Consider the following 20658-nt stretch of genomic DNA (forward strand, 5'->3'; position numbering starts at 1 on the left):
TTACAAAGGAAAAAGAAGCCACTAGGGTTGCAGAAGAATATACAATATTGACAACTTGGTCGGGTCGAACACACAGACCCTGAGCACAAGCAGGCAATGACAGAGTAGATCGCCAGCAGCCTGAGAAATGTCGATGTGTGCAACAGACTGCGCTACATGTTTTATCAATCAGCGGCGGACAGTGAACTGCTCCGTGTTGCGGGGCCTGGGGATGTTGCATTGAGCAAAGATAAACAAGCTGATAAAAACAGCCACAGTCACAGTCTTTCTGTGTCGGAAGCCCCCTGGAGGAGAAAGAAGGGGAAAGAAGAAAGGATGATAAACAGACGCAGCTGCAGAGCTTCACCTCATCTCCTGAGGTCCTGTTCTAACGTAAAGCACTGTTCTATGTTGGAATGAGACATCGATTCTTGTCCTAATAGAAGCACTGACAGCAAAAACACCAGTTGTGCCCGTTCACCCTGAAAAGCTTTGGCAGTGTTGCTTTATCTCACTGTTTGCAGCTACATCAGCACCAAGGACTGCACACTCACAGTGCACCAAAAAAGTTTTCCCTCTCAGCTCAAGGCCCCCAAAAGCTAAAAACTGAAATAATTATTCAGAAAGATTTATTTTGACCTGTTGAAAATGCTCCTACCCCACTACTGGCAACAGTAATAGGTTTTTATATTTTATATGAAAACTTGCTAACGTGTGGATGCATTCCACTGAACAAGAGTGAAGTTTTCTCATTGATCTTTCAACAGAAAGATGAACACAGCTCTGTTTGGACTTGTCAGATCTCTAAAAAAAAAGTTTTAAAGTGATGTGATTCAAACAACTGCGTTTGAACTCTTCCTGGATGTCAGTTAAAAAAGACACAATCAGCCGTTGCTGTTTCCAGGGCTCTGTGGCGTTAAAAATAAAACGGCAATGATTGCACCTTGCAGTTGATGTTGCAGAGTTGCCCTCAGCAAAGTCCTAGTTGGGCTGGAAGAGTGATACAGGGAGTGTGGGCTGCTCTTTCAGTGTAGCTTGTCAGAACATGCCATTTTTGACCGCCGCGGTGCCGTGTTAACATTCCCTAACCACTCACGCTGAACTGCATTTTGTTAGAAAAGCCTGGATGGAATAGCTCACTGTACACTCTCCCCCTGTGTGAAGTCATAAATATTTATAGGTCACTTGATAAAAGAGTGGTGTATTGCACACAAGGATGGAGCGAACGAAGCCGGGCTTCAGCTCCCGCTCCAGTGTATCATCAAAGCGGCCTGCAGATGAGAATGATGGTGTAGGGGGAAAGCGGGGGCCTCCCGCTGAATGGTTAATCAACCTGCGGGCAAAGCAGCCTGGTTTATTGGAGGGTACAGAGCGTTTCACTGAGTGATCTCTGAAGTAGTCAAGTAGGAGGGGAGTCGGCTATATGTTGAGACATAATGGATGGAAATGTGCATTTGTATTTCTCAGCGGCTGTTTGTATGTTGTCAACAGGTGATTTACAAATCTAATTTATATAATCATACTGGGCACGATTACATAGTCGCCCACTTTCCATTTAGGTGACAACAGTTGGGTTTATCACGCCTGCGTTTGTCCCTCCTCCCACGACGTATCATTTTTCACCCCTGGATGCTGAAGAAAATCCCATGAAATGAGACATTTCTGAGGCCGACACCTCCAGTTGTCTTCCCTCGTGCGGCGTGTGCATTAGATGAAGCCGCACGTGTCACACTGGCAAACACGGACGTCGCCAGACTCTCCCGAGTAGGTTGAAGGTTTAAAAAGATTCGGTTTATCTCAGTCATGAAGATGAAACAAACATTTTATTATTTTCATGTTCTACATTCATTTAAGGCTCTCTTTCCTAAATAATCTTCTCCTTCGGCTTGTTTTCAATCCCGGCCTCATGACAGCTCACGGATTTCCTTCAATCCAGCCTAATGTGGCCATTAATAGCGTGGCGGTCTTTACCAAGAGCCGCTCTGGGTGCCGCGTTTTTGTGTAATTTATATGGCGCCATGGTGACAGTTGTCAACTTCCGTGAGGAATAAAGACGACAGCTGTAACTGCTGAAAGTGACAATATGTCAGAGTCTTTACTTCTCCCCACCACCTTCGGCCGGTGCTGTACTGAGCAGTTCCATCAGGAGGATAAACAGTAACATTCGAGGCGCATAAAGAAGAGACATTTCAGAATATTACAGAAAATCGCCAACAGTGAGATGAACAGCTTCTGGAGTCCAGAGGAGTGGGCTTGTATTCTCTGAAAGGTCCAGTTTAATGTCCTTGGTGAATGGATAAAAAAAAGCTACAGGCACAGCAACAGTTAGCCGGCAAATGGGCAGCTTAATGGGAAGTCACTCGCCCACGTAGAGCGAAACAGCAGCATCTAAATGTTTTAGTAACACTTGAAGTATTGTTATTTTCAAAGCTTGTTTTGCACAAAACCTTTAATGCAATAATTGATCTACGCCAAGAAGAAAGAACGAAAAAAAAATCCAATTTTTTCTCCTCCCAACAAAAAGGTATTTTTCACTGCCCACATTTGATTCAAATAAAAACACAGATATTTTCCCCCAAATGTCAGACTGCCAATTGAACGAAGATCTTTTTGGAGTGGCTGAGATTAGAACTCATAACTCTGTCTGATATATGCCAACTTTTCACTTTGACATCCAATGACACTTTCCCTGGATTAACCTTAAAAGGTCTCTCTGCTCTTTATTTTGAAGGCTGGCCAGCCATAATAATCAGTTTGTTTCCATGGCAAATGATTGCCTTGCAGAATGGAAATTGCTTCTTGATTTCCCCACTATCCATCCCAACTCATCTACCTAATAGTTGGTTCACTCAGGCACCCGCCAAACCTGCAATTTCCCCCTTTTCAGCTGCCAACAGAAACTAACGACTGTGTCCTTCTTGATTTTCTGAAATAATTTTCCAGTGCTGTCCATCATAGATGCGGGCTCTCCCAGAGAAGAATACGCGCGCTGTCTCCTCCGTGACATTACGCTTCCCAATTATAAATCAGGGCCCAGTTTGATTCCCGCCTGCGTGCTAATCGCGAAGGCAAAACAAATCCCTAATAAGCACTCCACCAAAGGTCTTGTCTCCAAACATTCACTCGCTGCATTTCTAGTAGGTGTAACACCGTGTTGACATTTAGCAGGAGCATTTCACAACTTCTGAACATGGCTGATCTGCACTTCACTGGAGCCCATTAGTGCAGAAAACAAGTCCCCCGTGTCAGCGCAGAGTCACATCCATGCAAGCTAACATCTTCAGAAATGTCTGCGTCGGCTGCAGACGTTGCCTCGGAGGCATCAAGGCCATCCCTAAAACATTAAGAAATCTTCAACTTTGGCAGACAGTAAGTTCTTTCTGTAACTCGGCTGTTCTCTGGTGTGTTGGAGCAGTGGTTCCCAACCTGGGGTCCGAGCCCCCCAGAGATTACGCAGGGTGCGTAGACCTTTGTCTGTTCTGAGTTTGTGGGGTTATCACAATTATGTTGGTGCATGTTTAACTTTTGAAATCCCAATAACACCCAATTGGATCATTGGAATTCTTCATAAACTTAATTCAAAGGCATCACTCCTGTCCCCCAGCAGCTCCAGTGGCTCCAAATCAAGTAGTGAATACTATTCAAAATCCTCCTGTTAACTTTTACGGCCCTCCGCAGCCTCGCCCCTCCTTACCTGTCTGACCCCCCCCCCCCACCGATGATCTTCCTCCAATACCCATCTGAGCATCCCCTCCTAACACCTCATCCCCATGGGGCACGGAGCTTTTAGCCGCCGCGCTCCTAGACTGGAACTCACCTGATCTCAGCAATGTCCATTCCCTTCCCCTCTTGAAAAGCTCACTCAGAAGCATCTCTTTAAACTTGCTTCCCCACTATGATTTTAAATTGCTCTGACATTTTTGCATTTTGTTTTTTTGCCACTTTGACTAATGATGTTGTTTTTCTACTGCCTTCTTTTTATTGTTTTCTGCACATTTCAAAAAGGCTAAATGACATCATACTAAATGCTATGAAGCTTTGTTAAGATCAGAATGTCTGATTCATTTCTTTTGCTCCTGCAACTCCACAAATGCTTCCCATTACAAGTGCATTGTAATGGGAGTAAAAGCCAGTTTCTTTGTCACCTTTTCTCCGAGCGGCTTCCAGATCAGTGTAGTGTCCTCCAGCCGACATGACTTGGAGGGGAAATTCAATTGATTAAACCTGACTAACCTCTGCACCAAATGAAGTGTTTTAATCTCCTCAGAATTCACAATCATCCAGCTTTGTTTGCCCACAAATTGATGCAATTTAATCGGCTTTTAGGTGTTTTCTGGATTAGAGCAAGAAGATTGTTCTGAAATACTGTAGCTGTGCAGCTGCCAGTTAACTCCGTCTCGTATTTAACTGGAGTGCAAGCAGCTGTTAAGCAGGTTTTCATTTTGCAGGATGAGACCAGCCAGCCTTTTCAGGCAGAACCTTCAAGATGTCTCTGAAAAAGATTCCCCACCCTAATTTTCATACTCTCTGCATGGGATGTGTTGTGAAACACATCTGGAAGTCACACAGGCCTGTTTGCTCAGGCAGTGGGGAAATCACACTGGGACCCCAAAATCACAGCTACACCGCAAAGCTAATTAGCAGCCAGGTGAGCCTATATTTAACTGTGCTTTTACCCATTCATACAGTATTTTGTGGCACCTGCAGTTATGGAGGGCTTTAATGGACACAGGAACACTTGGGAAAAAAGGAAGAAAAAACTTTTCTTTTGTTTTGTGAGCTGATTCTGGCATACAAAAGCACAGTGAGGTGGCTTTGACATTGCTTGCGGCACCCAGGAAAACATGAAATGGAAGAGAGGAGGGGGGTCCACCTGCACAGGAGTGCGCCCCTCATGGTCCAGGCCCTGGAGCTCCTCTGGATCAAAAACAACATGTTTCCTGACAATCGTTTCGTCAGCAGGAGGTGATTTTTTTTGTCCGTCATCTCCAGAGCATTTTACCATCATAACCTTGAGAGCCCAATGTCAAATCTGAACTCTGCTAAGCTCCCGCACTCGAGGAGCGCTGGTCTTTCTTCCGCAATGCTGAACAAACTAGGCAGGTGCTGGTCTTTCTGGGTGTTTTTGGCTTTCCACTGTGTGAGTCTGACAGCTTCTGTGCTGTCACATCTCTGCTGCTCAGCTCCACCTGAAGGAATGAGGAAACTTTCTGCTCCAGGGTGGAGCGACAAAACAAGCAGGGAAACTGCACCTTCAGATGTACCCACACATTAAGTGGCCTCATTAGCAAAGTCGGTGTCACATTGTGAGATCGGGAGACTCTCTCAGCCTTTGGAAGTCAACAGCTGTATTTACACGTGGGTTTTCTAATGATCTTCATTTGGGCTACAAAGTGCTTCCTAAGTATTTTGTTTTTGTTGTGAAGATGTATGCAGGGCCAAAATCTTACAAATTTAGGGATATCTGTGATTTTCTTGCAGGGACTTATCATGATATGTTCTACCAATGCCCAAGAGTGGACTTTAACATATGTGAACTTAAGCCCACCATTTTCCTTCTACAGTGCATTTTACTGAAAATAAAGTATTTTTTATACAATGAAAATGGATTAAAAACAGATCAATATTAGTATTATAAAATGTTGTCAGTCCCTCAGAGAGTGCTTATTTTTTCAAGCTTCTCAATTTTCTGCCATCATGTGCAGATTGTAGACTTTAGAAATGGACTGGAAGCCATGCTGGTGCCATTAAGCTGTCACACTCTTGTCAGTCCACCAGTAAATACACTGGAGAAAAGACTGGCCGTGTTTTCCGTCTTTTGAGCTGTAACCGGGTGATGTGATGACAGGCTTCAGCCGATTGGCTGGCAGCCGCTGATTTCTCTGCCGCTACATGTGACACGCTGCATTTATACACTCATTGTGTCTATTTCCCGTATATACACGTTTGGAGTCATCTGCTCCATGAATTATTCAGTGTATATGTGCTGTGTAGCGCTCTGTCTGTCTGTCTGTCTGTCTGTCCGCCTGTCTGTCTGTCCGCCTGTCTGTCTGTCTGTCTGTCCGCCTGTCTGTCTGTCCGCCTGTCCGCCTGTCTGTCTGTCTGTCTGTCCGTCGGTCCGCCTGTCTGTCATGTTGACTCTTCTCCTCTCTCCTGTTTATGTCTGCAGTCCCTCCAGTGCTGTCGGTGTTCCAGCAATCCTTCAACGCCACGGCAGACTACCAGGAGTCTGTCACCTTCACGTGCATCACCTCTGGATCTCCTGACCCTGAGGTCACATGGCACAGGTACCTCCGTCTTTAATATTTAACGCTGCTCTTTGGCACGTGGCTCAAACAGGAAACATTGGGCTTTGAGATCTGCCGGACCATCAAAGATAAAGGATGGCTGCAAACACAAGTTGACACCAAACATTTATTTCAAAATCAAGACCATCAATCAGCAGCTTGAGCCACCCTGCTACAGGATTTTGGATCCTGGCTGAGGAATTGCCTTCCAGATGTGATCACACACATTGAAACGCACGCAGAGCCCCATGACTTGACGAGGCTTTCCAATTTATTCACAAGTAATGGTCAAAGTAACATTCTTACCCATCAAGTCTGGCAGGGCTGCTTGAACCTGGGTCGTCTAGGGGTGTCATTTTAATGTTGTTGGTGCAGTTCAGATGCCACACACACATTTTGCTGATTCTTTAGCGTTCATCGCCGATCAGATTATTCTTCTGACCCTGATCTCACAGTTGTTGATAAGCTTTACAATTCGTTGGCCTTTTTCATGTCTCATGAATCATTGATTTTTCAGACTGAGCGTTACGCCTTTGTTTTATCTGTTTATTCATTCAGTCCACCCTCGCACATCGACCCAAAGAAACACAATGATATCACACTCCGCACAGCTGAAGTGTAAAAACGTGCACCTGAAGAGTATTTGACCGACTCATCACCAACTCAACTCAGCTGCGCTACAGCCAATAACTAGCCTGCCGACTCTATAGGCAGATACGAGAACCTATATGTTCACAATCAGCTATTGTTTTCTCAAGCACTGTTATTTTTTAGTTTTTCTCAACAAACAACAATGCTGCTAAATCAGATCTGATTTGTACGAACAACGATTTGACCTGACGTTGTTCATATGATTGTGAATATAGTTAGTGTCATTATTTCTGCACCAAGTTCTTGTTTTCTGTCGCTGTCATACGAACGTATTCATTCATATTCTTTTACAATCCGATTTATTGTTAGTGGTAAAATGGTATTTGATGCTATCACTTGTTTGCAATCACATCCTGCAGCACAAACGCTTGTTCTGACATGAAGTGGGAACTTCCGCAGGAACCTGCAATGATGCTATCAGGGTAAAAAAGTCATTAAAGCAACAGTTATATGCAAAATGAGCTGGAAAAGGGCGAGGTAAGCTCTCTGTCTGCTCCTCTGTCAGATTTATAAGTATAGATGTGCGCTCGATGATGTTTTTCACAGGTGGGTGGACGGGTCAGCCCTACATTTGCACATATTAAAGTGGTTTGGGTTGGCTGCCATTGACTCTGGTGCTTGTGAGCACATTAGTTTGATTGGAGGCTCCAGACTGCCCGTTACTGTGAGTGCGAGCAAATGAATGAATGTGTGTAACCAGGCAACCTGTCCAGGGTGAATTCTCTGCCTGCTTGAAAGATGACACCAACCCGTCTTCCTGCCTGTTTCAGGTGGCTTCTATTAGTGATGTTCACAAATAGAGGAAATGAAATTCAATGTATTATTGAATTGTTGTTGTCAGTTGTTTCTGGGAGGTCCAAGGTTTCCAAATTCCACTAACAGAGAAGGACATGCAATTAAAAATGGCTTTTTCTCGTTGGACTAATTGGAAGCGCACAAAGATACTCACTGTTTATTCTTTCTGAAAACAACATCAGCGCTTTTAATTCGATCTTTTCTTGCAGGGTCACATTTCCTCTCACAGAATTTGTCGACTGGCACATGTTTAATCAGTTGTATCGAGAAAAAAAAAATGCTAGCCTTCCGTTTCCTCGGATATTCGTCACCGTGACAAGAAGGTCACATTTTTAACCCGGGGGAGGAGCATTTTACTGTGTGCAGAGTAAATATATCATTTCTCTGCTTTACGTCCGGCACTGTTGCAAACATAATTAGAAGTGGAAGCGTGTGCGATGACAGAGAGGTCACGCGGCGAGGCAGGGAAACCTCGAGGCCCATGCATCACACTTTGCAAGTACAAACATGATTTGAAGACACGGCGGACGGCTGCTGGAGGTTTATAACTTGCTGTCTTGTTTGCGTTAGAGCAGTAAAGGGAAGCATGTACATTCTATTTTAACAGCTTAACGGCCTAAATGGTGTGACACAGGATACATCACAAGTGTTTCCAGAAAGGTGTTGTGTTGATCAGTCTTCAGCAACTATTTTGCAGAATTACTGTAAAGAAATATTCCATCGTCTGATTTATTTCTCTTTAATAATGGAATTGAATTGTGTTTGATAGTGCTCATTAATTACCCTAGGTAGTTGATTTGAGAATCCTGTTCGTGTGGGTGAGGAATGATTTTGTTTGCTTGAGGATCCATTCAATCTTATTTAGATAAAAGACCACAAAGAGATTCAAAAGTGGGACTGAAACATGGATCAACTCTGTGATGGCCACTGGCGTTCGTTCGTTTCAGTGTATTCTCCATCCTTCCGTGGGTCAATAAACCCTTCATCACCCAGAGATGACAAAATTTAAATGTGAACATCACAACAAAAGAATCGGCATTGACGTGAAGAACAATAACAAACCAATTTATTTTCCCTTTTGTTGTCACCTTTGGCGGGCCCGTCCTCCCCGACTGCATTTCCTGTCAGAGTGTAGCTTTCTCCTCGTCCTTTGTCCATCTTGGATAATGACTACCTGTCAGCAATCAGTCAGTGTAATCACATTCAGCAGTGTAGCTCATCCTGTGCTGTCTGTTTCAGAGATGATGCCTCTCTTAATTTCCTCTGTGCTCTGTCTGAGTTATCGTTACATGGCATTGCTGTTTCCTCCATTGACTTGCAGTTATTTTCCCTTTTGCATTTACATCATATGCTGAGACCTGAAATCTGCGTTTTAAAGTTAAAATACTGTTGTTGTGGAAAAGTTGTTGTTTTGTTTTCCAGCGCTCTGTGCTCGATGCCTTTGAGAAAAGTAGATTACGAGGGTACAGACGCCCAGTAAGGTGCTGAGGCTGAGATGAAGGACGAGGGGCTGTGTCATCCAAAGTCGCTTGCTTACATCCCCCCTTTCATCACTGTAATAGTCGTGCATTAGGAACCCAGCGCATCATGTTTTAAGATAATGGAAGCAATCAGATTGGTTCTCTGTGTGCTATCGTCTGTGGCCATCCATACAACAGAGAAGTTAGGAAGAAGAATGAGTGTGTGCGCGGTTATAGTTTATATCCTAGGTGTATGGGATTTTTATCAGCACTGATGTGGTCCCAGCTGAACAGCCCAGTACAAAGACGCTGGTGGGTGCAGGGGCAGCAGGGGGGTGGCCTCGCTGTCGGAAATTACAGCGAAAACTCTTCAGGTAGAGGGTAATTCTGATCATCCCTGGTTTCACACCAATTACCACCTCACAGCCAAGGAAACCAGCCCACGTCGCTGACCTCGACTCTCTCTGCAGCAGTTTGGGAATCTCTTTCAATAACCCCTGTGACATGGACATCGCGCATTAACAGCGCGCTTTTTAAATAATGCAACACTAATATTCTTGTTTTCTTCATGGATAAAAGTGGTTCTTGGGTTCCATTTTAGCTGTGAATGTGCTAACGTTAAAGCGAACTGTTGGTGCGTGTAACCGTGACAAATCCCTCATTAACTCGGTAGTGTTAATCGTTAGCTGTTGGGTTCTAACTCCCTGAGCTGTTGTCACACTTTGAGCCTCTATAACAGAGCACCTGTGATTTTGTCTAAATCTGCCAGCGTGAGAAAAACCAAAAAAAACCTGGACTCCAGTGATCCCTTCAACCATCGTAGTTTACACGGCTGGTTAAGTAAAGTAAATAAGCAAGCGTGGGAAGCTGGGAACCTGCATGGACCACTACGCTTCAGCACTCATGCACAAATCTAGACAAATGATCAGTTTGGCTGTATCTTGTCTAACAACAGAGTCGACTAACGTAGAATGTTTAAATCAGCTCCGTGTCCACGGCGTGAGACAGTGATGAGACAGTGAGTTGTTGTTTCTTTATTTGACAGTTTCTTCCGGATCGGAAAGTTTCAGAGGAAGTTTGAGGGCATATTCCTATCGATTTCCTTCGAATGTAATCTTCAACAGCACTGTAGTGGAAGGATTCTGTGGAATGACTTTTACTGTCTTTGAGAGTCTTTGTCATGTTCTTTCCTGTGGATGAAATGGCCTCAAAGTCGAGTTTTCCAGCATTTAGCCTCTCTTTCATGGATCAGTTGACATCTAAAGTGCGAAAATTTTATACGTCTGTAGATGTGAAGGTGCTGTGGTGACTTTCATCCGTGCCAGTGAAGGAAAGGGTGTGAGTCTGCCCTCATTTGCTCACCGGGCGATGTGCTCCTTGTGATTTTTGTGTGTGTGTCTGTGTGTGTGTCTGTACAGGAAGGGACAGAAACTGGAACCGTCAGAGAAGTACATGTTCAACAGGATGGAAGGTTGGACGCAGCATTTACCATCCGCAATATCCGACAGAACGACGGGGGTAGCTACACCTGCAAAGCCAGCAACAAGGCTGGATCTCAGGAGAGAGTAGCTCTTCTCAAAGTGTTTGGTAAGGACAATGGGAAGTTGTTGGAATAGGTCGACTATTAAAAAAAATCACTGATTATTGTAGTTTTCCCACTTGCTTTTTTTACTGGAATACTTGAAACAAATTCTTGAGCTCCATGGAATGTGCGTGGTTTTGCTTTTCTTCACGACGGTGGTGTCGTTATGTTGACAGATAAAATAGTCCTATTCTTACAGCTGCATAACAGACCCCGGTTTCCCTCGCTCCCCGGGGAAGGAGAGAGTATGGACAGCCTGAGCTGCACCCCAGAAAGTGCGGCACAGTTGGTCTTTTCAAACAAACTACATCTCCATTGTGTATTTATCTCCGCAGACATTCTTCTGAATGTTCCTCATTACTTGGAGGATTTTAGCTGTTTTGACATCAGTTAATGTCGCTCATAACTCTCACAAAGGCAGTTGGATTAAACTTAGCATAACCTCCAGTCCAGATTGGTCTCTGGTTTGGACTCCTGCGGGAAAAGAGCTCTTCGATCTGGCAGGGACCTTTGAACTGATATGGAGTACATGTGGTGGAAGCGCTCTGCAAAGCTGGTTAATAGATTGCCATGGTCTGGCCTTCACCTGTCATCTTCTGGGGGTGCTGGTATCAGAACTAGAGGAGTTTGGGGTTGTGGGAAGCAATGACTCTATAGAGTGAAGATGTTGTTTTTATCAAAATAGTCGGCAAGGGTATTTTTTTCCTTGATCCTTTCAACTGGGAACAGACCAGAGGGAGTTTCATATCTCATCCAGCCTGGGACTACGTCAGCTAATTGTTCCCAGGAAGGTCTGGAGTATCATGAGTAAGCCTGCAGCCACCTCCGCCCAACCCTCAAAAAACCGATGGGAAGATGGAACTCCACAGCAGCTCTGAAAGCTTCTTCATAAATATCCAAGTGCATTTATCAAGCATTCACATCTCTTTCTGAAAATCGATTCAAATTGAATTATTTGTCATTTGAAGCTTGAAGGTGTTCTGGTAGTAGGGCAAGCTGCCAGGGCACCCTCAGAGCACTGCCGAAGTACCCGTAAGCAAGGTACCAAAGCCCCAAATGCTCACATAGGGCCCTGTGATCAGCTGGAGACTCATCCACGGTGTGCCCTGCCTTCACCCATATGCAGCTGGGATAGGCTCCAGCACCCTCCCCATGAACCTGAAAAGGATAAAGCAGTAAAGGAAAAATAAACCCAAATAGAAATGCTTTATTGATCCATACAGTTTAACTGTGGTCATTCACATTTTTACCATTTTCCTTTTCAAAATCCAAATATCTAAACATGGTCACCAGCCATGCACATATAATAATAATTCCTGTAGAGAAAAAATAGATTTATGGCTTCATATTTCCTTTACCGTCACTCCTAATAAAAAATGTAATTTATATCTTCATAAGCCTGCTGGTTATTTCCTCACAGATCTCTGGGATCTGTAGAGTTTTGCTCTAGTCATCAACATCCTTTCAAGATGTGAAACCTGCTTGTTCGTAAAAATGCAACATTTACATGACGATGTGAAGAGGGAGGGGTTCTGCTGGTAAACGCAGATGTAAGCGAGTTTTATTAGCCCTGACAGGGCAGGCGGGAGAGGGAACGGGACAATTATGTTGCACCGGGGTGCGAGTCTGTGTTTGCCATTCTTCTGTGCACCCACATTCTGGAACTCAGGGCTTTCATATTTAATGACAATCTCAATTTTTGTTTATTCCAAATTAGCAATGTCAACATCAATCTGAAGCTCATGTTTCACATCGGCCAATTTATAGGCTGCCGGTAGTTTATTAGAATGTCTTTCATGCCGTGACTTTAAATAAAGGTAATCCTAATTAATAGCCAACACAGAGTAGACACAGTAAATATTCTGTCTCACACATGCATACCTTGTGTTCACTGGTGGCTGGAGAAGAGCTTGAGGGACGAATATAAGGCAGGAAACACACCTGCCTAGTGTAGCAAGACTGGTATCATGCGGAGAGATAAGTGAGAGAAATGGATATTTTTGAAGAATTTGTTTCTCGGCAGAGAGTTCAATATATGTTTATGATGCAGCCGCAGCTTCCGGACATGTTTTATCCACAGATGGCTTTGACATTAAGAGCATGACCGGATGTTGCTGCTTTATTGGGAAGATAAATTGCCTATGGCCCATTCACTTCTGCTTCAAATTCACAACTTCCCATTTCATGGGGAACCATTGTGGTTCTAACAGGAAGGCTTGTGGAGCCACCTTGGCTGCCTTTGAGCTGATAGGGTTACATTATATCAATTTCATGTGTTTCTAATGCTCTTAATTTAGTGTGATGCCCTCGGCATGGACACCAAGACTCCCAGGTGGGAGGTCATTAGACAAAAACACCACTGGGATTACTCAGCGGTGTTAGATCATTTTCAAGGAGGACTCGGCCATTTAAGAATACAACAACATCTGTTGTGAAACTATTAATTGTAATGCCTTGAACATCGACTGGTCTGTTTCCTGACTCCATGTTCACTTAAACAGGCTCAGGTTTTACCTCCACCAAGGAGGTAGACAGCTGGTGCCAGAGGATTTAAAGAAATGTTCTGGATGCCAGGTGAACGCTGACCTTTGATCTTCCTAAGATTAAACCAACGTGTATCCTTGAATTACTCATGTCAATATACAGTGTATATAGTTCGAGATAGACGGATGGACGGACGGAAAGACAGACAGACAGACAGATAGCTATACGCACAAACTATACTACAGATCTAAGTGACATTATTTGGGAAGTGCTTTATTTCTAGTTTGTTCAGATTTACGTGCCATTACTGTTACATGGATTCAGTCCGAGTGCAGCAAATGCTGCTTGGTGGAACGGTGGACGGCTTCAAGGGGTAAAAATGGCAATCTTTTGGCCTTTGGCAGAAATGTCCGCACAAGTTTTAGGGCAGCAAGTGCCAAGTTTAAGTCTTCATTGTCCAGCAACTGTCTGCAGTCAGGAAGGAAGTTATGGTGAAGAATATGAAGTTCCACAGATCCCACCCGGCCACTGTACTGGTCTGAGACGCCGGGCGTGTTTACACGGTGATTGACTCTTCAGAGCCACAGACATGTCAGAGGTACATGTCAGGGCGATTGATTTTACACCATTGACACTCAAAACATGTTCAAGTAACAGTTAGAAAAAAGACAGATTACAGTGTATTCCTGTTTCCTACTCTGGGGCTAAAAGCTTTGTGTTTTTAGAGCCAAGAGGTTGGAAAATAGTCAATATATTTAGTTACGTCAGGGTCATAGTATAAGTACAGAGCACTTGCAGGTATTAAATTATAGTAATTATCAGTGCACTTTTTTTCTGTTTGTTATTTATTTTTAAAAAGCGATTAAAAAAAAAAAAAATTAAAAAAAATTCAATAACCGAAAGCGAAAGTTCAGGTTTAATTCTAGATTTTTTTGCCTCCATACAACGGGTTCTTCTTTTACATTTATTGGAACAAATTTTGTTAATAGATTATTAATGAGGCTCCTTGCAGAGTGGTTCATAAATGAGAGATATTCCATTTAAAATGTACATAATGAAGAAGATCAGGGGGTGAAGTAGTAGCTGCAGATAAACGAATGATAAAATCAAAACCAGCATGTGTGGTTCTGTGCATTGTGCGGTCTCATTGACTGAAAACAACCATTCTTGACTACAATAGGTCGTTTGGAGGGTTGATAACACATCTTCAGAGTCCCTTATATTTGCTTTACTTTCTGTGTTTTCTAACAAGCTATTTTTTCTCATTTGAGCGTATTTCTGCCGTTGAATACATCACACTGATTTACTTGTTTCCATTGTAGCATCTTGACAAAAAAGCATGATGATTGCACTCTCGAAAGGTTTGTTGTGGAAACAAGGGAGGCAACTCATCGTTCGTTATTGTCAGCCTTTGTTATCTTTGATTCTGCCTGCGTTCTGTTCCAAATACCGCAATTTAAAAATGAGTGCAGGCCTATGTGCAGATAGCTTCAGATGGATTGAGGACTCGAATTCAATAACTCATCACCATTTATATGCTCTCATATGATGCCAATGGTCATTTAAAATTAACATTGAAAAGTTTGAAGTTTGGCAGTTTTTGGATTTTAAAACAAATACGGATAAAAACGACACATAGGTTTTATAAGTAGGGTTAGAGTTGTCACCTCAGAGTGGGAAGGATTTTAGTTTGATCCCCCAGAGGACCATTGGGACCATTTTCTTTAATAAACTGGTTAAACTAAATTAAGTTGATTAAAAATAGAAATTAAGGTTACTCTCCAATATAACACTAGTTTGTTGTGTGTTATGAATAATTGCAGTTGAGAAAATGTCCTTTTTATTGTACGCGGTCCAATGTTGAATTAAGAAATCTACCCTTTGGATAAGTCAGCCCTCGTTGTGTGAGTCGAGTATCCATCTTCTTCTCTCCATCTTCAGTGGCTTTTTATTCATTCAGCTACACCTACACAACCTGACCATAATAGCAGTTGATAACAAATCAAACGGTATTATTGAAGTTTTTTGTATATGTGTCTGTTTCTGTTGGAAGAATCTCCCATAATCCCTTGAGTTTTAGTCTCCGGGGTGAAGTTGTGGAATTGCAAATGATCTTCCCTGGGTTTAACCTCATTGTATTTCCATTCATGCCCCTTTTCCCCCTGGATTTTATGCCATTTTCTGAGCAATGCCCATTAAAGAATTCACCATTAATGTGTGTGGGGAGAGGAAATAAGCAATCTGTGATTCATTGCTTCACCCTGTTACCTTGACATGCATGGTGTTCCACAGCTAACCCGCAGTATCTTATCAGAGAAGAGGTGAGGCGTCCCTGAACGGGACACTTTGCTGCACTCTTCATGGGACTTTGCACATAGCCAAAAAGGATTCACACAGCGCTGGCGATGCGTCCTTCCATACAAAAAATCCATAGCAGGAAAATAATTAGTTTTGTGCTTTAAAACTTTAGCGTTGTCAGTTTCGTCTCTTAACACTAGGCCAAGGATTGTGCACAAAAATAGGCCAGTAGGCATGCTTACAGACAACGTCTGCAGTGTATAAATGATCGCGGCCTAGGCTGTCAGCACCAAAGTCATGCATCAAGCCTACGTTTAACCCTATGGTATAGCCTTCGTCTCCCCTCCCCTGTGACTCAGACGTTTGACAGTGTCGCTCCTGCTCACTCTTGTCCTTACTCATTGCCTACTGCTGTACCTACTGCCACATATATCTTTATTCACTTTTTTTTTCTTCTCCTCTGCGATCCCATCTCCTGTGGCCTCCAGTCCCGCCCCATATCACCCAGCTGAAAAATGTGACAGCCGTGGAGGGCGGCGCTGCCATGATCTCCTGCGTGGCTGATGGCGAGCCCCTGCCTGACATTTCCTGGAAGAGAGCCAGCGATGGCCAGACATTTGTGGATGGAGACAAGGTAAAGTCTACATCTGCTTTCCTCCGTCATCATCATTTACTGGTTCAAGCTGATTATCGTTACATTAAAAAGAATTTAGATGAAAATAATATTAAAAAAAACACCTTATTATGAGCCGTCATGAGTATATCACTGATATCTGTGTGAGAAACGTCCAAAAAGCTTGGTAACATGGGACCCAAAAAATTGAAAACAAAGCTTGGCCTGTATTTTGACTTGATCTGAAAATGATATATTGACAGATGTGGCGCGCATTCATGCACTGTGTGATAATCGAGGAAAACCTGTGGTGCCTTTCAGAAACACGACAACACCAGTGACGCAGGCACACCACCTTTTAAACAGTGTTTATTTGTTAGGGATGTTATTTCTGAAATGACCTGCAGCTCTGTTGGATATCAGAGCTCAGTAATAAGGTGTGTAAGCTCATTAAATAAGCTCACAACAAAACTAGTAAATCTAAAGGAAATGCAGTCATTCAGTTTTTTCCTTTTCCTGACTGTTAAAACGTTCCTATTTGTAGAGGAGATAGAACAGTGCACTTGCTGCTCCGTTCTGTAGAGCCACAGAAAAAGTATGGCACATTAATAGGTTATTACCTTTCAGTATGAAAATAAAAGCTTCTTCAGTGCCGCTGCAGACGGACTCCTTTATTGTTCACAGTGCTGCCCGGGGCACATCTAATGGTTGATGCTGATTGTATTTACATTCAGGAAGTTATGATTTATTCCACTCCAGGCTTCCCTTTTTTTACGAGAAGAGGGCATTTTGAACAAGCCGTACATTTACTCACCTTGCAGCAGATGACAATGTCTTATAACATCAAAGCACCCTCAGATAAAACAGGCGGGCTCACCTTCTGCCCTTGTTTCTTCGGGAGTGTTTGGATTTCTATGCCGAGACTATTACCTCGAGGGAAATCGACCAACGCATCTGTTACCTCTGGAGCACTAAAGAGGTGGTAAGAACCTTGAGGTTTTCAGGGTATTAACACTCGCAGCCTGCACTTTGATTTGTATCTTTGACTCAGGGACATTTTATCCAATCAAACTAGAGGCATTGAAACATTATTACAGCTGTGTGTTTTGTTCACTCCCAGAATCCATTATTCAGCCTTATTAAAGAACAAAGTGGAAAATATTCTGGAAAAAAATTATTTTGCATTGTCAAAACTCATAGATGACGGAAGACAGTTTCCCAGTTATTTCTTTTATAATTTAATTTTTTTTGGATGGTAGTCAGGGAAAAAGGTCACTGCTGAGATAAATGGATGTGTGCATTGGCTCGAATTGCCGGGGTTGATCAATCACGGGCGAAAATGAGAGTCAGTGCTTCTTTTCCCACAGCAAATGCAATTATGGAAATGCGAAGCGCGAACCAACACACCTAAACACCTGCCAAGACAAACAGAGCGTGTATAGCGCGAGGCATGATGGATGGCCGTAGTCATTTAGGCTCAAGGCAGGATGTTCCTCTCTCAATTTACTGTCCAATCTACATACCCAGCCGACCCACACGACTGCTGAGAGACAGCGAGCTTCCAAGGGCTCAGCTTTACTTACTGTGTAATGGTGCTCCCTTTTTTCATATATTCTTTGTCAACTAGCATCTCGGCTCCTGCTGACTGAACATAATGGGATACAGTTTGAGGGATTTGATTATGAAGTGAGGCGCGCCTTCGAGGCCCCTCTGATATGGTCTCGCGTGAATGCGAGGTTAGCAAACACCAGCGGAGGCTCTTCAATTTAAACAGTCACTTACCACGGAGCGGCTGTCATTTAAAGCCTCTCTGGTTCCATTCACCTGTTGAGACAACATGTCTGGGAGTATATTTGTTTTGAGCTCTTTCTGCGTCTCCTGATTTTTCTCTGCTCAACACGCTGCCAAATGAGTGTGAAAAACAGATGCCAGCACTGTACAGTAGTAGTGTTTACTTCCGTCTGACAGCCCTAATAAATGTATTTCACAGATGATGTAGTCCAGTAATTAAAGGTGGCCAGATTCAAACAGCTCTGCTGGAGCCTTCACAGCACACTGACTGAATAAGCAACTGTTGCCAGCGTCTCACTGAGATTCAGCTGACATTTTTCATATGTGAATTTGCCAGCAGTCAGACTGAAGTAACACAGCACCGCAGCGTAATCACATTTGAGAGATTGCATTTGAGATCCGGCTTCACGTGTTCATGAAGTGTTATGAAGCAGATAGGGAGAGGATTTCTCATATTTGTGTCGTCTTGATTTCGCTCTCCGCCTTTCATCTCCTTCCATTTTCTCAACTTCCACATTTCTCTGCCTTTCATCTCCGCTGTCATGTTGCTTAGCGCTCACGTGCTACGTGCTCGATTGAACATGCGCTCGTGGGGACGAGACGTGCTCGCTGTTGTGTTTGGGTCTGGCTTCTCGCTCTGTTGCTTGCCTGTGCTGCATATCAAACAGGCTGTGCTCAGGGCACAGTTCATCTCTTGGCAGAACCTGTCAGTGGGGTGGGAGGTTGGACAGGTTAGCAAGTAATTCCCAGATTCTGAGGCTCACTCCTGGTGAGCTCCTCCCTCCTCTTTCGCTCTCCCCCACTCTCTGTCTCTTCACTCGTCTCTGTTCCCAGGCATTCCTATTCACCACACCCTCACGAATCCCATTGACCTCAGCTGAAGCAAACAAGTAAGCGGCAGTGCAAAGAGCCCTTAGCTGCATCCATGAACGCTTCTTCACCTTGTTGCCTGATAGTATAGCAATGATAATAGCAAAGATCAGCAGAAAGTAAATTTTATACAAGACAGATCCTCGCAGCTGAGCACATTTATTAAGTATTAGCTGAGGCAGGAAAAAGTAGTGGGAATGCCCTAAAATGTGTTGACTGCGCATTGATTTAGAGCAAATTTATAGAGCAGTTGTGCACGTTCTTCTTCACACCTCAATCGCAGGAATGAATATGAAAATATTCATTGATTAGCTACAAGCTGCGACCCAGCCAAAGCCTTTTGGGCTGAACATTTCCCTGTTGTGGATCCATGGGGCATGCCTTATCTCTCCAAATGTAGATATGTGCCCACCGGAGGAAACCCCTCCAGTCCAGTAGTGGAATGCAATCCACCAGTAAATGAGCTCTCCTATTATTAACTCAGCATCAATTACCTGTGTCACTTTCATGTCATGTCACAACAAGATGTGCAGGACTTGGTAAACACTGGCAGGCTGAGAGCACGCCTTTTTACCCGTCGTTACTTAGCTCTGATCTAAACATGTCAGCCTCTGTCAACAGCAACAGAGTCACGTGGGTCCATATTTGCTTTACTTGCCAGCGATAGTTATATGTTGCAGCAGTTTGATGGCATCTTGTTTTTGTTCACTGATAGATTGCCAACATGATGTATGCCATGAGCTGTGATGGGTGCTTACAGTGAAAACACCCTGCAGCACTCTCAGACTATGAATAATAACAGAAACTCACCTAAAACTATGTTTCCCATTCACGGCAGCACCTTGTCTGTCATGGAGAGGTTGCCAGGCCGACCCACTCATCACACATGTATTTATACAATGAAGTGCAGCGTGTGTTCATTGTTTTTAACAGCGGATTTACCGGAAGAACTCTGAGCTTGAAGGCAGTGTTCGCTTAAAAAAATACAGAAATTGCCTGTGCGGGCACGTAGCTTTGAAAAGCAGGAGGAGCAGAATTTGAGGGAGGTGTCAAAGGTCATGTGTTAGACAGCAGTATGGGGGCTGCACACACATGATGTCTGCAACAAGGAAGCTCCTCTCGTATTCTCTCTCATTAAGAATGAATGTCGATTTCAGGAATGATAGCCTTGTCTCCTGTAATTGACCCGTTGCTTCAAATTGATGCCATCTGTCTTCATACAAATGTAATGATGCTGTAATAAATCCACGGTTTATTGCATTAACCCTGGCTATCTGTGACAAGGGATGGGTGCCTCTAAGAGGGAAGGGTCAAAATAGACCAAGAGGCTTTTGTTCAACGTAAAGTTAGCCGGAAATTGCTACAAGCTTTTTTGTATACGTACTTACCAAGGTATGAGAGCTATAGTAAGGTACGTTATACTGACAAATTACTGATAAGGAGTGCTGTCACATTCCACTCCATGAGGCCCCTCACAGCCGAAATGACCATCTCTTACAGGGAATCTCCAGGGACGCTCTTATGCTGGCAGATTTGCACGTTAAACTTCTTGTGATCGTGCCAGCAGTTAATTATAATGTGTGTCCGTGTCCACAGAGTCACGGTGGACGTTTTGAAGTGCGCGGTCGCCATGGGAAATCGGTCTTGACGATCAGTGGCGTCAGGCTCAGCGATCTGGGTCGATTTGACTGCGAAGCCCTCAGCAGGATTGGAGGCCACCAGAAGAGCATGTTTCTGGATATCGAGCGTAAGTATCACAAGAGGTCGGTTATGTTTAGTCCTCGGGTTTTTTCGATTTTGACTGCCAGCACTTGGGAGGGCTGCCAACGGAGCCGATTATATCTTAAA

General features: G+C 43.7%; 1 protein-coding gene across 1 annotated transcript in view; it reads left to right on the forward strand.

Annotated features, from left to right (window-relative positions):
• The window catches only part of LOC115250814 (neural cell adhesion molecule 2-like), a 150781-nt gene that overhangs the window by 123032 nt on the left and 7091 nt on the right, over nucleotides 1–20658 (forward strand). The window contains 5 exon segments of the mRNA XM_029841010.1: nucleotides 6149–6266; nucleotides 10591–10643; nucleotides 10646–10759; nucleotides 16025–16170; nucleotides 20407–20557. Of these exon segments, the coding sequence (XP_029696870.1) occupies nucleotides 6149–6266; nucleotides 10591–10643; nucleotides 10646–10759; nucleotides 16025–16170; nucleotides 20407–20557 (582 nt within the window).

The sequence above is a fragment of the Takifugu rubripes genome, chromosome 8, assembly GCF_901000725.2.
Source record: "Takifugu rubripes chromosome 8, fTakRub1.2, whole genome shotgun sequence".
NCBI lineage: Eukaryota > Metazoa > Chordata > Actinopteri > Tetraodontiformes > Tetraodontidae > Takifugu > Takifugu rubripes.